General features: G+C 39.7%; 1 protein-coding gene across 8 annotated transcripts in view; it reads left to right on the top strand.

Annotated features, from left to right (window-relative positions):
- Window positions 1-349: 349 nt before the first annotated feature.
- The window catches only part of BPTF (bromodomain PHD finger transcription factor), a gene marked incomplete at its 3' end in the record, with an annotated part of 93,362 nt that continues 73,052 nt past the window's right edge, over window positions 350-20,659 (top strand). For all 8 annotated transcript variants that reach the window (XM_081934389.1, XM_081934395.1, XM_081934393.1 and 5 more), the window contains exons 1-2: window positions 350-1,248; window positions 11,465-12,287. In XM_081934389.1, the coding sequence (XP_081790515.1) occupies window positions 591-1,248; window positions 11,465-12,287 (1,481 nt within the window). In that variant the 5' untranslated portion in view covers window positions 350-590. The remainder of the gene's footprint in view (window positions 1,249-11,464; window positions 12,288-20,659) is intronic.

Here is a 20,659-nt window from a genome sequence, read left to right as displayed (position 1 = left end):
AATACGGAGCAACCGGGGCTTGAAAAAAACTCTTCGGCGTTATCAGAAGCGGCGGTGCCCGCGGAGGAAGTGACCCAGATACGGGCGGGGTGTGTGTTTAGAAAGGGGCTCTCCCTTACGGAGGGCTAACAGGTGTCTGGGGCGGTTTGTGAGGCGGGATGCTTCCCGAGAGGATGGAAGAGAGGCTGCAACTGGCGCTCGCTCCGCATCGAAGATGGCTGGGAAGCCAGGCGAGGGTAGCCGCTGCCCCCGTGGATAACTCTCGGGCGCCCCCCGGCGGCCAAAGCCGGCCTAGAAAGCCGGTCACGTGAGGCGCTCTGGGCCTGCCGCTGCCGCCGCTTCCCCCAGTCAGAGCGGAGCGATCCGAGGCAGAGACGAAGAAACAAGATGGCGGCCGGTGGCGATCCGGAGCGGGACGCCGGCGATTCGAATTGAGCCTTCGGCCCTCGCAAGTCGGTGGCGCCCCCTCCCTCCCCCCCAGAGCTCCGACCGCGGGGAGGAGACTCCCGGCAGCCTCCCGCCGGACCCGAGTGCCCTCGCCCCCTCGCTTCTTCTCCTCCCCCCTCCCTCCCCTCGGCTAGCGCCCAGCGATGCGGGGCCGGCGAGGCAGGCCGCCCAAACATCAGCAGCCTCCGGCGGTCCCCGCTCGGGTGAGCACCCCTGCTCCGCCCGCCCCGCCGGGCCCCATCGGGGGTCTGAGGTCCCGATTGCGGGGCAGCAGCCGGGGCAGGTGGGCGGCTTCGGCCCAGGCGGCTGGGGCTGCGGGGCCCAGGTCGAGGGGGTCCGGAGCTGGCCAGGCCTCCGCCGCCTCCGCCTCCTCCTCCTCCAGGGGGGGCGGCAGGAGGAAGGGAGGCGGCGGCAGCAGCAGCACCCCTGGTGGGGGAGGCAGTAGCGGTAGGGGCCGGGGTAGGGCTGGAGCGGCGGCGGGGGGAGGAGGAGGCGGAGGCAGCCGGAGCAGCAGCAGCAGCCAAAGCAGGGCGGCCGCCTCGTCCAGGAGGAGCGGCGGCGGCGGCAAAGTAGTGTACGACGATCATGAGAGTGACGAGGAGGAAGAGGAGAGCGTGGGGTCCGAAGAGGAGGAGGAGGAAGACGGCGAGGCGGAGGAGAAGCCCGACTCCGAGGAAGAGGAGGCGGTCATGGACGACGACGACGATTCCGATTACCCCGAAGAGATGGAGGACGAGGACGATGCCAGCTATTGCACGGAGAGCAGCTTCAGGAGCCACAGCACCTACAGCAGTACCCCAGGTAGGGAGGGAGGAGGAGGGGGTCGGCAAGGGGGTCGTGGGTGGGGGGGTCTCTGGCTGGATGGGGGTGTTGGGGAGGGTCGGTCCTTTACAGGGGGGGGAGAGGGGCATCGCTCCGCTGGTCCGGCACCGGGCTTGGGGCTGTTGGGGAGCGCGGCGAGAGGAGAAGGGGGGCAACTGCATGCAGACCAACAACAGACGGCGGAGAAAGACTCGGAAGGGACTTTTTCGAGAGAGAGAGAGAGAAAAAACCAGGGCGGCGGATGCCTGAAATGCAACAATGCCAAAGCTGCAAAGGAAACAGAGGAAAGGGGTGGGGGAGCTCATCCTGTTGTACTTGGGGAAAGGTGGCGTTTGTAAGTAAATATTGGCGTAGGAGGATTTCTCTACCTCGGTTTGGAAAGGGGCTCTGCTCTCCGTCCAGGTGAGTTGTAGAGCCACCTGGAGCAAGGCAGATGCGTTGTATCTTGAATGTTAGGGGTGGTGGTGGAAAAGTGTGTGGTTTAAATGTGGTGTGCAAGCCCGCTTCTGTGCTTCAAATTAAAATGGGCATCTTGGTTTTGGGATGTCGGATGCTATTTTTAATTTTAATAGCTTTCTGCTGTAGAACTGGTTAAGGATACTGAAACTGTTGTTTTCTTTGTACTGTGGTTTTGCTAAATTGATAATTGCTGGAGCTGATCCCTCTTAATTATACCCATATTATATGCTTACATAATTTAAATTATAATATTGATTATATTTTATTTCCAATAAGTATTAATAGAGTGCAAATCATATAAAGCATTGTTTGACACAGTGCTACACTGAACTTTAAGTGTGCCTTAAATTAAGTTCCATTGAACTTAAACTTCTGAGTAAATATTGTGTTCGAGCAAAATGTTAGTTGAGATTATATGGACTTAATTTGTTCTTAGGTAATTTTTGTTTCTGTTTCTAAATTAACATAACTAGATAAGTTGAAAGTAAAATATTTTAGTTCAAGGGAAACAATATGTGATTTGCCAAAATACAGTTTATTTGGGTTGTGATTAAATGGACATTTATACTGTTATCACATCAAGGATTTTTTAATAGTTCTAGGTTTTAAAGTATAGATAGGTACAATGATAAGATACAATAGATATATTTGGGGTCTTCTGAATACCCAAATCAGTCTTTTCCAGCCTAACATCGTTCGTTTAGATTAGATTACAATTCTTGTAAATCACAAACAGGATTTTGCTGATTGAAGAGTAAGGGAATTATGTACATTTGAAGAGTACCATATTGCCCTCCCTCCAAATACATTAAGCTAATTTTTCCCATTTTTATAAAGCAAACTTTCTTAGCTTCACAGGTCAGAATAGATTGCATAGAAAAAGGATAAAGCTTTGTTTATCCATATAATGTTTTTACCAGCTCAATGTTTATTGATTTTTCTTTGTTTTGATTCCTCAGTGAGAAGGGAAATATTTTATACAATTCAGTGTTTAACTAGGATGTTTGAATTAAATTTGTCCAAGGAGACATTGATAATTATGCTTCTCCAGGAAAGCAAATAACAAAGCTGTTTACCCATGCTCACAACATGGAATGCATTTTTAACTATATGCACTTATGATTTTGAATGAACTTTAGCATGTATTTAATACTTCAGAGTTGCATTTTTGTGTGAACTATTCTTTATATAACACTAATTGTGTGACTATAGATGTTATTGTATGTAAGATTAGTTTTAAAGATTAAAAAGAAAAAAATTATCAATATAATAATGTATCAAGTTTGTATACTGCCTGGCTCTCAGTGACTAATATCAGATAGGGTAGCCAGTTTTATTTCATAGATATATTTTACCATGTTTTCTTATTGTTTTATTTAACTACCAGTGATAATAAAATTTGGTAGTTTATAATGAATGTGTCTGACCAAAGTTTCATTGACCACAGCAATGTGCTAGTTTGCAAATTTCATTTCTACCTATTGCCCTGTATTGTTCACATATATGCAGTAGCTTAATATGCAGGGTTTTTTAAAGTTTTCTTAAAATGCTAAAGAACAAAATATTTCTAGAAAATACTTTTATTTTGAGCCAAGTATGTTTTTTTTTATTAATAGATTTTTGTGCTGCCTTTGTTTTTGGTCAACGCTACTTAATGTATAATTTAGCATAGAAATGTGCAAATTTTTGCAATCCAGATAGGACATCATGGCCACCATATCTCACAACTTCTAGTTCAAGGAATTTACTTCCCGATGTGGTCCCGAAACTAGCATGTTTCACAAAGTAGAGATTTAGCATTGCCTGGATAGGGTTCAAAATTCTCAGGAGTACTCTGGAATGTTTGCTTCCTGAATTGCTGAATTTTGCATATCCCTAATTTAAAGCAATAAGCATATGATAATAATTATTATCTTCCTCGGTTTCCTAATTGTGCCATACCTTGTGGGTCAGTATTTTTCTTTGAATTATCACTTGTAGAAAAGTGTCCTTCCCACTACTCTTTGGAACGAAATATAAAGCATGAATGGTGAAATCCCACGCTTTGGTTCCATCAGCAGTAGCCATTTTCATTGATGGAATAGGGGTAGGGAGCTTCCCTTCTCTTCACCTAGATGTTGATGTACAGCCTAACAATCCGCTGTGAAGGAGTATAAAAAGTTTAATAAAGGCTTAGCAGATTTCTAAGGAAAGGAATTTCATAACTTGAAGCCATTGATGTAGAAAATTAATAAAAGTTGTCATTTTTGGGATGGTGCTTAGTAATGAGACACAAGAAGCAACAACTCCCTATAAGTTTGATTGAAAAGCCATCTTTGGACCAAACTAATTTTAATAATCACATATTTGCATCCTTTATTTTGTGTTTAGGGAAGGGGGATAGTGATACTGTAATTTCAGAGGACCTTTTAGAGGAAACTTGAGTATTATGAACCATATTTTGGTTTCTCTTCAGATCGTATCAATCTTTTGTCTTAAAAGTATTATGTCCCATATTATGGAGTAGCTCTTGAATGCTCTAATAAACTTTTACCAAGAGAGACATATCTATGGTTGTGGTAGTACTCTCAGTCTATTCAATGACATTTGATATCATTGACCATAGAATCCTTTGTTAGCATTTGAGATAGTTATGGATTAGAAGTGCTGTCTCTTGGTGATGATCATAAAGAAACATCTGCTCAACCTTTCAGGAATTTTAGGTTGTCTTGGAAAGCAATTGAAGTTGTTCAACATGGTTTGAAAAAAAGCACCTTCAAGTTAAACTCTCTAGAGATAAACATCCTGAAAGTTTATAGATGTTACTTTAGAGCTGTTGGTAAAATCTTTGAGAATTTTTGAAGAATAGGTTATTCCAATGGATGACCAGTTAGTTGATCTTGTTATTGAAACTCAAAAGACTATATATAAATCTTATTAAAAATAATACAGAGCAAAAGAGTAGGATAGATTAAGTGCCTGCTCTATAACCATCTAGAAAAGGATCTGTTGTCTACGAAAAACCATTGTACAATCAATAGCTCCTCTTATACTTCCTTTCCTTTTTGTATACTGGAAATTTGCTGTTTTAATCACAGGAGATCTAATCTAGATTTTGTTTGGACTTCAGCATGCCCTGATTTTACCCATTGCCTCTAATTTTGTGTGGATTCTCAAACGGGAGCAATAAAAATAAGAATTGTGAGCTTCTATGTACCATTCCCTACATCAGAGGTTGGCCTGCCATACAAAACCATCAGCCCAGAGTCCCTAAAAGAATGTGGGCCACAGCAGTCCTAAAAAAAAAAAAATCAAGCTTGTAAGTACAAGCAGCACCCTCTCAGAATTTAGTTTGCTTTACTTGGATTAAGACATTAGTGAGATCAATATTGACAGGATTTGACTATCGGGGTGAGGAATAGGTGAATGCAAGAGTGGGCCACTATGGCCCTTTTAGGATCTGTGGACTTGGCTCAGGAATTCTGGGAGTTGAAGTCCACAGGTCATAAAGGGGCCATAGTTGTTCACCCTTGAGTTAAGTAATCCTTTTGATATAAAACTAGTTGCTGGTGTTATAAGTTTTGTTAGGAAGGGAGTCATAAAGTCATTTTAGGGAGTCAAGGTATCACAGAATTTGAGAATCTCTGAATTAAACCTAATCTGTAAATTGTGCTTGAAAGGCCAGGAAGACATGGCTTTTTACTCTGACCCTGAGGCAGAGTGAGGATATTTTGGATTGGGGAAACCCAAGGGGATGAATGAGGTACCAGGTTTTGGTTATGGGTTATGTTTTTTATAGTTGTGGGTTTTAATTGTGAGCCGCCCTACTTGTATTTTACAATGGGCACACATACAAAATGTTTAAATAAAAATAATGGGAAAGATGTGAAAGTCTTCAGGAAAGGATTGAATAAAGCTTCTTATGATATCTTTGAGGCACATGGTAAAACAGAGGCTGAATAATATTACTGTGTATGGTATACCAAGGAAGTTTATTTCTAGAGGAAGTTTTAGTTGTGGTAAACTGAAAGGTGAAGAACCATGTATTTGCGGCACTAACATGTTTGCAAGGGGCTCAAGATAATACAGAAGCTTCTGCTTTCTCTGAATATAGAAGCTTCCCACCCCAATTCCTGATGGGGTTCTTGTATATACTTTAGATTTCTTGGTTTTCAAAAAAAATGTTTCTAACTTTGACCTCCTTTTTTCTAGAGATAGCTAATATTCTTTCCTGATTGATCTAGACTTCAGTAGCTCTCATATCCAGACTTAATCTTTTTAGTCTTTAGTCCATTTAGGCTTTAATAATACATCTAATTCCCAGAATAAAAGTAGTCTTTTCTCCATATGTACATGTTTCAAAGTTAATGAGTGAATAAAAGAAGTTTTCTTGTCTCTTTCTTTTCTTATCACCAACAGTTAGAACAAAATGGTTTTGCATTTTTTAAAAAATTCTAAAGGTTACAACTCTAGTCTATCTCAAAGTAATTAACAAAGGTAACTTTTTTTTGCTATTTATTATTTAGGTTACCTATTCTATTTTTACATTGTACATCTACAATCGTACCCATTATGCTGTTTTCCACTAAGGTGAGCAGCATTATGTGGCTAGTAGAAAAGGAGTAAGAAATAATTGCTCAAAAAAATTAAAGGCATGAGATCAGGCAAAGAAAACAGCTAAAACTAATTTACGCCCCCATATCTTTCTATTCTTACAAACCATACTTGCTTCCTCTGTGCCTAACAACTGCTTCATACATTGCCTTTTGTTCTTCCCTCTTTCATTTGGAGATTCTCTGCTCCATCTCATTGCAGCTTTCTGTGTCTTCACCTTCCTCTTGATTCATTCACTTCATATATTTGCAGTATTTTGCAGTTTGAGTCTTATTCTTTCTACATGACCAAGCCACTTTAAAACATTTTTTCATACCAATCGCTTTTTTTTAAAATCCAGTTTGCACCCATTCACATGTCATCTTGAAAAAGTCAGCAACAATCACTTCTTAAGTACCCAAAATATCCCATTTAAACTGTAGTTAATTTTGGTTTCTCCTAATAATACCCAGCTCTCACTTAGCAGAAGCACAATCTTATATATAGCCATTTTCTTTCTTTGGACAGACAGACATTCCTTGTGCATTTATCTGTAGTTACCATAAATAATCAAGTGGACACCACACTGCCTTGTCTTACTTATAGCTTAATGTTGAACTATTTACTAAGCAATGTATTGTTTTTGCACATACATGGCCGTTCTATGAGAGGTCATAATTAAAGTTTTTTTGTTTTTGTTTGTACACCTTGCAGTGCTAGTGATTGCAGTTGTGAGGATTTTTATATACTGTTTCTTAAGTGCTGGCATGCTGCTTTGCTGTTAAGTGCCATTGTAAAACAAGGATTGTGTAAGTTAAAAGTGAATTGTATTGTGTTTGTATTTTTTGCCATTTTTATGTAGGGCTTCCAGAGACCTGAAAATTATGTCAAGGCTTCCTCCAGGGTAAAAAGATTGAGAAACATCAGTGCATTCTCTAAATCAATATGTTTAACATAATCTTTCTCAATGCAGGGACATATTTTTAAATCACCTGCTGAAGAGCAAAAACGTGGTACATAATCCCTTGTTCTGCAGAAAACTACCTTGTACAGCTCAATTTTTTTCAGTCTCATATTTCATACCGTTTCATTCAACATATTGACACCTTCCGAAACTAATCCACCTTAATATTTATTTTTACTCTTGCTACTTTTTGTTTTATATCAGCTATTGCCCTGGGTATTTTCCAATTGTCGAGCAACTGCCACTTCGTAGATAAACTACATATGTATTTAACCATTTCTTCACTTATAGTCTACACTTGCAGCCATGCAGTTTGTTGATATTCTCACAGCATTTATGACTACTTACCTACTTTCCATTTATGACTAACATCCACTTAAAGCTAAATTAATTGGGAGATTAATTTGTGTTCCAATATTTTTTTCATATAGGATTGTACTTTTTCTTTTTGCAATTATTCTGTTTCCATTCTCATTTCTTTAACATTTTAACATCTGTGTCAGTTTTTCCCAAGAGCACCCCTTGACACTACCAAAAATTGGCATCTCCAACATTCAAAACCTGTCATTGCATTTTAATCTTTCATATCTCTCTTTGTCCTTCAACATAATCAAATGGGTCATGCTTTTAGACTTGTATTCCATTGGATATACAGGAAGTCCTTGCTTAACAACAATTTGTTCAACAACTCACAGTTATGACTGTGCTGAATGAATGGTACTTACACTCAGTCATCAAAACTATGACTGTTGCAGCTCTCCCCCCCCCCCCCCCCCCGGGTTGAATGATCAAAATTTGGGCACTTGGCAACCTACCCATATTTGCAACCACAGGGACACTTCAGTTTCCCCTAGCCATTTTCCTCCTCCTATCTCTGCCCTTCTAGCCGCCCTGCAAGCCAGCACTCTTCAGTAGTAGTGGCAACACAGTAGACATCTTTAAGATAGTAGATCCCAGGAGGTCTACTTCAGCTCCAGCACTGCCACTGAGGAGTGCACTGTACAGGGCAGGCAGACGTACAGAGATGGCAGGGGAGGCAGATTGAAGAGGAAGCAGTGCCTTATCTTATTGAGGATCAGGCTGGGAGCAACCAAGCTAGGAATGGTTCGGGTCAAAATGAGCCTTTGCCTAACAATTTGGCTAACAACGGTAATGAGGATTGACTATGCTAAGTGATGTGGTTGCATGATACCGTGTTTCTCCGAAAATAATACAGGGTCTTATTTTCTTTTGGCCCCCAAAATAAGCGCTTGACCTTATTTTCAGGGAGGTCTTAGTATTTTTGAGGCGCAGGAGGCGGCAAGTGTGGTCCCCTTATAGCTCCTATGTTGCAATATTTTAGGGGAGGGCTTATTTTAGTGCATGCGCTCAAAAGCCCGATTGGGCTTATTATCCAGGGAGGTCTTATTTTCAGGGAAACAGGGTGTATACTTTACAACTGCATCACTTATTGACAGAAATTCCAGCCCCAATTAGTGTCTTACCTTGGTATGTACATACATATGACTTAAACTTTGCAAATGAAACACAGAGCTTTTTTTAAAGAGCTATGGTATGTCATTAGTCTCATCCATGCTTATTCTTTGAATGGTCCTGTCATTTTTTTTCTGTATTCATTTGTCTTGTTTTGACCCTAGAAGAATACATTTTTCTTCTGGATTATATTCATTCAGAATGTTGCTTATTTTTCTCCAAACTGGAGCATAATATGCAGTTATCACGAGCCTGTGGATTCTTCCTTTAATGCGCACTTACAACAGTCTAGATGACAACCATTGATATATTTAGACGTGCAATTTAGCCCTTTCATTCATTATGAAATCCACACTCCCTTTCCTGCAGGCTTCCAAGCACTTTTATGGTGTTTTGTGTTAGGATTTTTTACAGGGAGGGAGGGGAAGAGAGAGAATGAGAATATGATTGCAGTAAATATTTTTAGTTGGGGATGGAGATTTGAGTGCAAGTTGCAGCAATCCCAACAGATTAATTTTCTTATTTGTCAAGCTTCTTAGAAACAGTTAATTGTGTGCTATTGGTGTTTTGCTGTGAAGAGTAGCAAAATAAATATTGTAGCCAGTTTTCTTATTTAGAAGAGTAGAGGCCCTCATCCTGATTCATGGTTTGTTTAACCATTATTGGTTGAATAGGCCAAAGGTGAACTACAAAATATATTCATCTGTAGATAGTGATTTACCAACTACAACAATCTCCAGAGTTGGAATGAGTGCACCATTTGGAAAAAGTTGGGACAATCTTTGCCTGTTTTCCCTTTGTTATGCAACTATTTGGCTTTCCTAAACTTGACCACTTCTAGGTTTCCTCAGAGTCCACAAACTAACATTTAATATAGAATTCGACATTCCGCTAGGATTTGAAATCAATACACCTGGAAATTGTCATGGTTGTAAAACAACAGTAGACCAGCAAAACGTTTCTCCAATCTCTCACAAAAAAGAAGTGGCAAGCACCTTCCTCTCTGAATCCAACAGGCAATTGCTGGTAAAAGAGCAGAGAGCAGCTTGAGGCTGCCCTCTGCCAAAGAAACATTGTTTTATTTCACTCTTTCTCCCTGCATTTGAACTACTGTGCAACATTAAGGGAAGCTCTGCACAAAATAAAAGCAATCGAGCTCAGTCCCATCTTTATTTGAAAATGGGATCACTTATAGAGGACTGCATATCTGTTCACATGCTCTGGGAACATACAGGTCTAGAATGAAGATTGATGTCTAAATTACCTTAGTCTTAACTGGCATTTTGAACATGGAGGTTACATTTTGTTCTTCTCCGAAGGACCCTTCAAAAGGGAGAATGAATGCTGCATGACAATTCTCTGATTTTGAATGAGAATCCCTAAGTCCAACTGTGGATCAGTAATATGCAAATTATAGTGCAATCTTCCTTGTATACAGTGCATTGCTAAATGTCTATGGAGATTCTCAATCATCCAGGTCATGGTTGTCCCAAAGGTGCTTTTTCAAAAGGCATCTAAACTTTTTTTTTCCCCTGGAAGACATTTTGCTTCTCAGCCAAGATGTTTCTTTACTTCTAAAGAAAACCAAATTAGCAAGAGTAGAGAAATCAATAAAAATAACTCTTTGCACGCTTTTATTAATATAATTGATTTTACATAGTAAGCTTTGTCTAGGTCTGTAGAGGTTCCCCTTAGAATATAAAGATATTTCATTTTCTCTGGTTCCAGAATTAAGATATATTAATTTTCCAGATAGTTTTTTTTAGAATTCTAAAAGGAAGCAGCAGGTCTTAGCTAATTATATCATGAAGCTTTTTCGCAGAGGGTAAACCACCAAAAGCAGAAATATTTTGCTTGCTCATAAAGTTTGATTAAATAGCTGTTGATTTAGATGCAGATAGTCCTTGACTTACGACCATAATTAAGGCCCAAATTTCTGTTGTTAAGTGAGACATTTGTTAAATGAGTTTTGCCCCATTTTATGACCTTTTTTGCCCTACAGTTAAGCGAATCACTGCAGTTGATACATTAGTAACCTAGTTGTTAACTGAATCTAGCTTATCTGCTTGTCGGAAGGTTGCAAAAGGGGATCACATGACCTTGGGACATGAACCAGTTGCTAAGCATCTGAAGCTTGATCGCATGATTGCATGATCCAAGGGGGCGCTTCAAAGAAAACCCAGATAACAAATTCATACACTGCATTTTTCAGAGTATAAGACGCACCGGGAAGATTTTGAAGAAGCAAATTAAAAAAAAGTTTTTGCACTCGGCAGATCTCCCCAAATGGTCTGTTTTTTACGAAAAATGGGCTCATTTTTTATCAAAAAGGGGGGGATGCATAGCCTTTAGGAGGCTTGTAGAGTGCTCCTGGGGGGTGGGGGTGGGCAAAAATGAGCAAAAGATGGCCTGTTTTTTGCAAAAACGGGCTCATTTTTTGTTGGAAAAAAGGCATGCGTAGCCTTTAGGAGGCTTATAGAGTGCTCCTGGAGGCTGATCCAAGGGGGCGCTTCAAAGATCGTAATGTGAAAAACGGTTGTAAATCATTTTTTTCAGCCCCGTTGTAACTTTGAAGTCACTAAATGAACTGCTGTAAATCGAGGAAATCTAAGTGCTATTGCTACAGATATCATTGTAACAAGTGAAGATTCAGTCAGGATTGCCACGGGATATTTCTGCTTTTGCTCACTATTCTCACATTCTTCCTTCTTTACTGTTCATTTATAGGTAGAAGGCGACAGAGAGTACATCGACCACGTTCTCCAATCCTGGAAGAAAAAGACATCCCTTCTCTTGACTTGCCCAAATCCTCAGAGGACTTAATGGTGCCTAATGAGCATATCATGAATGTTATTGCCATCTATGAGGTACTGCGGAACTTTGGCACCGTTTTGCGCTTGTCCCCTTTTCGTTTTGAAGACTTCTGTGCTGCTCTAGTAAGCCAAGAACAGTGTACACTGATGGCTGAGATGCACATAGTGCTTTTAAAAGCAGTTTTGCGTGAAGAGGACACTTCCAATACTACCTTTGGACCTGCTGACCTCAAAGATAGCGTTAATTCCACATTATATTTTATAGATGGGATGACTTGGCCAGAGGTTTTGCGGGTATACTGTGAGAGTGACAAGGAGTATCATCATGTTCTTCCTTTTCAAGAGGCAGAGGACTACCCTTATGGACCAGTTAAAAATAAAATTCAAGTTCTGCAATTTTTAGTGGATCAGTTTCTGACAACAAACATTGCACGGGAGGAATTAATGTCAGAAGGGGTGATACAGTATGACGACCATTGTAGAGTTTGTCACAAATTGGGAGACTTGCTTTGCTGTGAAACTTGCTCAGCTGTCTACCACTTAGAGTGTGTGAAACCGCCTCTTGAAGAGGTCCCAGAGGATGAATGGCAGTGTGAAGTTTGTGTAGCGCACAAGGTGCCTGGTGTAACAGACTGTATTGCTGAAATCCAAAAAAACAAACCATACATTCGACATGAACCTATTGGATATGATAGAAACAGGCGGAAATACTGGTTCCTGAACAGGAGGATTGTTGTGTAAGTATATATTCTAGCCATATATATATATAGGTTCCAGGCTTCATATATTTTCTTATAAGATTAAACTAAATATCCATATTTTTTGAGGGGTGAGTGGGGGTTATGGTAATTGTAGCTGAAAAATGCCAGATGCTTATTTTTCAGTTTTAAAACTTGATATCTGAGCTTAGAAAAATTGGTTGCTTTTTCCTTTTTGTGTTAGTGATGCTTTTTCTTTTTGATTTAAGATTTTTAAATTCAAGAGAGCAATTTATAGTATTATTTATGCCCCATGTCTCTGAAATGGCTATTTTACTTGATTCTTCAAAGTGGCAGTTTAACGTTTTTCATATTACTTGCAGTTTTTATATGAAAACCCAGATAACAAATTCATACACTGCATTTTTCAGAGTATAAGATGCACCGGGAAGATTTTGAAGAGGCAAATAAAAAAAAAGTTTTTGCACTCGGCAGATCTCCCCAAAATGGGCTCATTTTTTATCAAAAAGGGGGGGATGCATAGCCTTTAGGAGGCTTGTAGAGTGCTCCTGGGGGGTGGGGGTGGGCAAAATGAGCAAAAAATGGCCTGTTTTTTGCAAAAACTGAGTCATTTTTTGTGGGGGAAAAAAGGCATGCGTAGCCTTTAGGAGGCTTATAGAGTGCTCCTGGGAGCGGAGGGGGGGGGAAACTGCCCATTTTTCGCTCATTTTTGCCCTCCCCAGCCCCCAGGAGCACTCTGGAAGCCTCCTAAAGGCTATACACGGCCATTTTTGCAAAGGGGGAGGGGTTTCAGGAGGCCAAAATTGCTGTATTCAGATTTTCAGCCTCTTTTTTGAGGGAAAAAAGGTGCGTCTTATGCTCTGAAAAATATGGTAATTTGAAATGCAGCAAGCAGTTACAGGATGATGACAACAACGATGATGAACCCTGAGTGCAGCTTTAGATTTTGTGGAAGTCTGGTAGAAGCTTGAAATGGGCTTTGAATAACCACAGATACATCTTTCTATTTGACAGCCAGCATGGTATAGTGGTTGAAGTGTTGGATTCAGAACAAGGAGATCCCTCATTCATCCATGGAAACACACTGGATTATTCTGGGCCTCCTATTTCCGCTCAGCCCAGTCTACTTCATCGGGCTCTTGTGACAAAAAGAAATAGATTTCGTAATGCATTAGGCATAAGGATGTTCTGGATTAAAAAATAATAAGATATAATTTGCTTCCAAAGGCTCCAAAAAACAGGACATTGCAGAAGAATCAAATGTTGACATTCTAGTCAATCACTGGTCTAATCATACATAATACTATATTATGATTTATTAGACAAAGCAAAGTGACCTGGTTTAGATATATTGCAAAGTCATAATAGGTGATTTTATCATTATGCTTGTCCAAAAACAAACTACATTATATTTTAGTATTGTTTGCCAACCTTCACAGGCGTCAGATAAGGCGCTGATATAAATCCAAAGTACATCATGAGAGGACATGGGGATCTTTGACAGCCTGATATACTTGATTATGATTCTGGTGGCTCTGGGTTCTTAACAGAATTGAAATGATCAACTTCAGTATTAATGCGTTTAATTTCTTTTACTCAATGCTTAATTTCATAACATTGTCGACGTTTTAGTTTCTTTCTGGTTTTATTTGTAACTGAAATGGTAGTCAATATTTCTGTTCCCAAGGGAGGGGATTTAAACCAAATGAACTAATATCAAATATGGTTTTATTTGTGAAGAGAGAAAACCATATATTTTTTAACCTGAAATTTACACTTTCATCACTAATCATATTCGTGTAGAATGCTAAGCCAAATTCATCGAAATAAGAAAACTCTTATTGAATATATTCTTCTTAAACAGAGGGATTTTTTCAACTATTGCCAGTTCTTGCTTTCAGAGTGTTCACTTGTTTGACAGGAAGAAGTTAAGGTTCCTTACATGATTTGATATTCTTGACAAACCACACCTCTTCCTCTTGTGAAAAAATTTGCTTGGAAAATCTATTAAGCATTAGCAGTTGTGTGATAACTGAGAGACGAAAAAAGGCCCAGGCTGTTGGATTAATTAAGAGGCAGCCCCCTCATGAAAAACTAGGTTTCTTTCTTCACAAATACTGCAGGTATGTCTGTCTGGTCTTTCCTCATCTTCTGAGGAGAAGAGCTTAGCCTAGTGGTTTCTTAGTCTAATGCAGTGTTTCTTAAGACTTTTTGCTGTCAGGCCTCTTCTTAATTTTAAAAATTATGCAGGATCCTGAAAGTGGTTGTGCTTGTGGGTGCATTTCATATTTATCAATATTTATCACAATAATTAGCATTGATGTATTTTTAGAATATTTAATTTATTGAGTCATGTAACAATAATATTGAACCCCTTAGATATTAACATAAATGAAAAACACTATATTTTTTTATCAATCAGAAAATAATGAGAAGTGTGACGCTGTTTTTATATTTTTGCAAATATCTTCAATATCTTGAAAATAATTTTGGTTTGGCAAAGCCCTCATAGAGTTTGGTAGACCCTCAGTGAGACCTCAGAACATACTGAAGAAACACTCCTCTGGTGGTTCTAGTGTTACCATTTTTGTCTCACTGCTACTTCCTTCCCATATTTAGAGGATTGTACCCAGCACTCCACCAATTTTTGTAGAAATTATTCTCATTGTTAGAAAAATTCTCCTTAGTTCTAGCTGGTTTCTCCCCTTGATTCGTTTCCATCCATTGTTTTGCCTTGCCTTCAGGCACTTTGGAGAATATGTTGAGCCCCTCAAATATTGAAACATTGCTGTCATGTCACCCTTGTTGGAAGACAATTTTATATGTTTTACTATTATTTTATTGTTGGAATACACTAGCTGAATTTGGTGATCAAATAAAATTTTAAATGAATATTAAAATGGATGTTTTCAAAATTTTGATTTGGTACAAAATGTAACTCACAAAAACCAAAGTAAATTGATGTAACTATAAAATAGTTAACATGTACGCATTTCATATGATGGTATCATTCATCATCAGAACTATAATTTACAGAGCTGATGCATGCATAAAATAATGTGTGTCTTTATGTGTATGTTCAGTGAAAGCTAATGTGTAAGGTTGTGCTGACTTGAAGGCCATACTAGGCTTAAAGGATAAAAATGGATGTTTTACACCCTGAAAGTTTTAAAGTTATTTTCCTTTTAACCTCAAGAAAGTGTCAACGAAAGAAGGTTGATAAGCTCTATGCATCCCCAAGCCACCTTTTTGCATCACTATTTTAAGGAGATTTTATAAACTCAAATCAATCTTATTCAGCCCCCTTCTAAACTGTTTAAAATGGTGGCTATCACATCTCCTAATGGCATATTCACTGTGTAAATTACATGTTGTGTAAACAACACCCTTTATTCAATCCTGAATGAATAACTTAATTCAAATATTATAAAGAGAAAAACCTCTATCCCCTTTTTCCATACTGTGAAGGAAATTTCCCAGTATGCCTTAACTTTAAAAGATACAAACATTAGGCTTAAATATTTATCAGTGTCATTTTTTTTGTTTCCTGTAGAACTTCATTGCAGTTAAAACTCAATGTCTGCATATTGATATAAGAATAAATAAAAAGGGATTAAAGGTTGTATAACAAAATTAAACAGCATTCAGGTACAGATTAGCATGATACCTGTATTAGTGGCAGTGACAATAATCCTAGATGACAAACGAGCCAGGAGTATGCTACAGCTGCTGACAAAAAGGCCAATGCAGTCATATGCTGCATTAACAGAGGCATAGTATCAAGATCACATGGCGTGCTACTACCGCTTTATGCTGCACTGGTAGCACCACGCTTGGAATACTGTGTCCAGTTTTGGTGGTCATGATATAAAAAAGATATTGAGACTCTAGAGCAGTGGTAGTCAACCTGGTCCCTACCGCCCACTAGTGGGCGTTCCAGCTTTCGTGGTGGGCGGTAGGGGTTTGCTGTAACTCTGCTTTATAAATTTTATAAAGGAAAGTTACTTCCCTACTTTATAAATCACCATTACTGTGGAACCGGTGGGCGGTTAGAAAATTTTACTACTAACAGAGATACAAAAGTGGGCGGTAGGTATAAAAAGGTTGACTACCCCTGCTCTAGATATAGTGCAGAGAAGAGCAACAAAGTTGATTAGAGAACTGGGGTCTAAACCACATAATAAACAGTTGTGGGAACTCGGTATGTCTAGTCTAATGAAAAAAGGGACTAAGGATGACATGATAACAGTTTTTCAATATTGGAAGGGCAGTCACTGAGAGGAAGGGGTCAACCTATTCTCCAAAGCATAGCTCCTAAAACTACAGCCTGTGGGCCACATGCAACCCACAAAAGCCATTAATCCGACCCGTGCAGGACCACAAGTCTGCCCCCGCCCACAGCACCCCACCCACCCTTTGGTTGAGTGTAGGACTTAACTTCCGAGATAATTTCCAATTTTGGCCTGCAGAAACGTTCTGGAAGTGTATGGGGGGGGGGAATGGGATGCACAGACACCCCAGGAGGCCAAAAACCGGGCAAAATGGCCTGTTTTTGGCCTGCAGATTGCTCCTGGAGGTGGGTAGGTAGGTGTGAAAAATGGAGTGAACAGATGCCCCAGGACGCCCCCAAAATGGGCCATTTATGTCTGTTTTTTGGCCTGCAGAATGCTTCTGGAGGTAGGGGGGAGAATGGGGTGTACATATGCATCAGGAGGCCAAAGAAACTGACAAAAACTGGCCCATTTTTAACCTCCCTCGCCTCCAGAGCATCTGAAGGCTAGATAAGATACAACAGATGGAAGCCTAAGAGAGATCCAACCTGGAACCTAAACAGCTTGTTTCCTGTCAGTGAGAACAATCAGTGGGATGAACCCCTGAACTAGGGTTGCCTCCAGATGTTGTGGGTGCTCCATCACTAGAGGTTTTTAAGAAGAGATTGGATAGTTATTTGTCCAGAATGTTATAGAATCTTTTGCTTGAGCAGGGGGTTGGACTAGAACAGGTATCCTGGACCTGTGGGCTGAGGGGTTTGCCCACTCCATTTAAGTGAGCAGCAGGCACATGTGCACATCACTTGCACAAATGGAGTTCCGTGCACATTTTCTGGCCACTCGCTCAGAACAATCCCTTCTCCCCCCTCCCCCCCCGCCAGTCCGCAGAGTTGGAAACATTGGGGAACTCTAGACTAGAAGACCTCCAGGGTCCCTTTCAACTCTGTTGTTTTGTATTCTGTTTAAATATCAACTAATGTGCAATTGCTGTTAAAAAGTAAATTCCATGCTGGGATACAGCATGTCAGGGTTCCAAGTAACACCCATAACGAAAGAAGTCTCTGAGGCTTGAGTTTCCTCAAAGTCCCATTTTATTAAAGATGTCATATTGGTATATCTGGGAAAACCCGAATCTGAAAGCTTCCAGGTTGTCCCCACCCAAATGAAAGTCCAAGCCCCTGTCCAGCACCCACATGTCCGTCACATGGCCCAATCAGGCACCGTCCCAACTAGAGATGCCTTCCAGTCACACCACTCCAGGTACAGGGCAAAATGTCTTTGACTCTCTGAGAAAGGAATGTTATTTTGACTATACTTCCCATACTCCATATAGTCCCCGCTCCCATTTTCCCACAGCATTAAATGTGGCAGGCCTGAAGGCCCAATGCAAAAGATGGCTTCCAGGCCTGACACAGCATTTATGACCTGTAATTAAAACAGACAAGATAGTTAAATTTTTATATAAATCAATGTTGAGACAAGACTGTTAGGGACACCTGCTAAAGACCATTTTGTTCAACGGTTCCAATCAAAGACAATTGATTCTCTGTGACTAGTCAGGCTAAACATTTTGACGCTTGCTTAGTTTGTCCATATGAAGAGTTCTTAGTCTTTCTAGTCAAGACTTCTCCCTCTTGTTCAGCTCTATCAAAATAGAAAATAAGATTTTTTTTATTTTATTTTATTCAAAACAAAGTTAAAATAAAATTTTATTTCATGTTAATATCAAATTTATATGGCCACCCATCTCACAAAAATTAACTCTGGGCAGTGATGCATTGGAGAAAGGCCTGACACAGCACTTAGGCTGTCTGGTCAACAGCCAGGGTGATAGATCATAAAAACTTTATATTGATCTTGAAACAAGCAAGCTCTTTAACCGTATGCTCTTACATGCAGGCAATAAATTCCTTTATAAATCAACCATTGAAAATGTATAGACACGTACCGTATTTTTTGGAGTATGAGACGCACTGGAGTATAAGACGTACCAAGATTTTGAAGAGGCAAATTAAAAAGAAAGTTTTTGCACTATGCGGACCTCCCAAAAATGGCCCCTTAAAAAAAAAACACTGCATGAATAGCCTTTAAGAGGCTTGTAGAGTGCTGGGGGGAGGGGGATGAGCAAAAAATGGCCTGGTTTTTGCAAAAACAGGGCCATTTTTTGTCAAAAAAAGGGTGTGCATAGCCTTTAGGAGGCTTATAGAGTGCTCCTGGGGGCTGGGGAGGCAAAGTTGAGCAAAAAACTGCCTGTTTTTCGCTCATTTCTGCCCTCCCCAGCCCCCAGGAACACTATGGAAGCCTCCTAAAAGCTATGCACGGCCATTTTGGTGAAAGGGGTGGAGTTTCGGGAGGCAAAAAATGCTGTATTCAGTGTATAAGACACACCCAGATTTTCACCCTCTTTTGAGGGAAAAAGGTGCACCTTATACGCCGAAAAATACGGTAAGCGAGTTTATTGGGGAAAGGGAAATCGAAGGAAAATAAGAAAACAACACCATTAAGGTATTATGGCACTAAGGAAGCAAACTTTAACATTTGGCACTGAATATTACAGCCTCTCTGTCAAAGAAGTGAAGAGCTGCAACAAATAATATTAGAAAGCATTCCCCTTCCTTCTTTCTGCCCAAACTCTAGCCTACAACTCTCACTATGCTGAACCAAATCTGGTGCATTTAAGTGAAAGAAGTTGTAGTCCCATTATGAACGTTGTAGTCCCGTTATGAACTATGTAGTCCATAAGACTCTTATTTATTATTAACAATGAAAATTGAGTACAAGAAAAGCCTAAAATTGCATGCCACTTTATTTCTAGTGTATTCTCTTTCAATCCTGATAAGCTGTAAGTCAATGAACTAGACTCCAATAATTCTCAGCTATATGTTTGCTGGATTGATCTGGGAATTGAAACCCATACATCTGGAAGGCACAAAGTTTGGAAAAGGTTGTCCTAGTATAAGTATTGTACCCCTAATGTATGGAGCTTTATTCACAAGAAACTTGGGCAAAAGTCCCTGGGATAATTTTATTGTATCTGATAACATTGCAAAGGGACTGCATACATTTTGCTTTGTTTCTTAAAGTGGAATCCATATTTTCCTTCTCATAAACTAACGTATTTTTCGCATTATAAGATGCACCTAGGAAATCAGGCAGTAACAAAGACAGAAGAGGCAGTTCAGCACTGTAAAAGGATCCCGCTATTGTGGCACATATTTTTCGCTCCATAAGCCACACAGACATTTCCACTCACTTTTTTTGGACGGGGTGAGTGCCTCATATGGAGTGAAAAATATGGTAAGTTGGAAATCCGAGTCTCTGTTAGAAGAAAGATTTGGAGAAACAAAATTAGTATTTAAAAATAAATCACCCATAATATCATGTCAGATTAATACTTTAAGATTTTTTTTAATTGTCCAGAGTGGAACTAATTGTATATGCTGCTTGCTTAAAAAAATAACTTCCTTTTGCAGATGGTAAAATTAGACTTAATGCATTGTTTATTTAATGGTATGGAATTTATACAAATCAGACCTATTGAGAAGAGGAAAAATGATTTCCTATACAACCAGTATATCACATTTACTTAAGGTTGCACTGCTCATATCTACAACAAAATCAAAAATAAATAAAGCTAAACAAATTATTCAACCGTATATAGTGTGCATACATATGTTGTGCATTCTTATATAAGAGAATTGATGTAAAAATAATTTGGTAATAATTTTGCACAGCTTCCACATTTCATAGCAGGAGAAAGTCTGTGAAGAAATATTGAAACTCATTTTTTCCACAAAACTGGGGAGTAAGCAGGACCAAAGAGTTTTACCACCACATTATTTTTAGTTTATCTTTCATTTCTGTGACTAAACTAATTGATGTCACATATATCAAGCCATATCCTTATTATGTTCATAGTGCCTTCCCCAGCGCAGTTTCCTATTGTTTCAGGGTGCTTCCAAAGTTAGCATGACAGAAGAGATATGGACCTGTCCTTTCCCAGGTTAGAGAAGGGGCTGGATCAGTTATATTTTTCTTCCAATTAAAGTTTGAGTATCTGTGGGGTAAGTAATTTTACCACCACCCAACGTAATGAATTTGGTATTTATCTTTATATAA

This window comes from Natrix helvetica (assembly GCF_964273705.1).
Source record: "Natrix helvetica genome assembly, chromosome: 1".
Taxonomy (NCBI): domain Eukaryota; kingdom Metazoa; phylum Chordata; class Lepidosauria; order Squamata; family Natricidae; genus Natrix; species Natrix helvetica.
The sequence above is the reverse complement of the archived record's forward strand: the minus strand, read 5'-3'. Positions and strand labels throughout refer to the sequence as shown.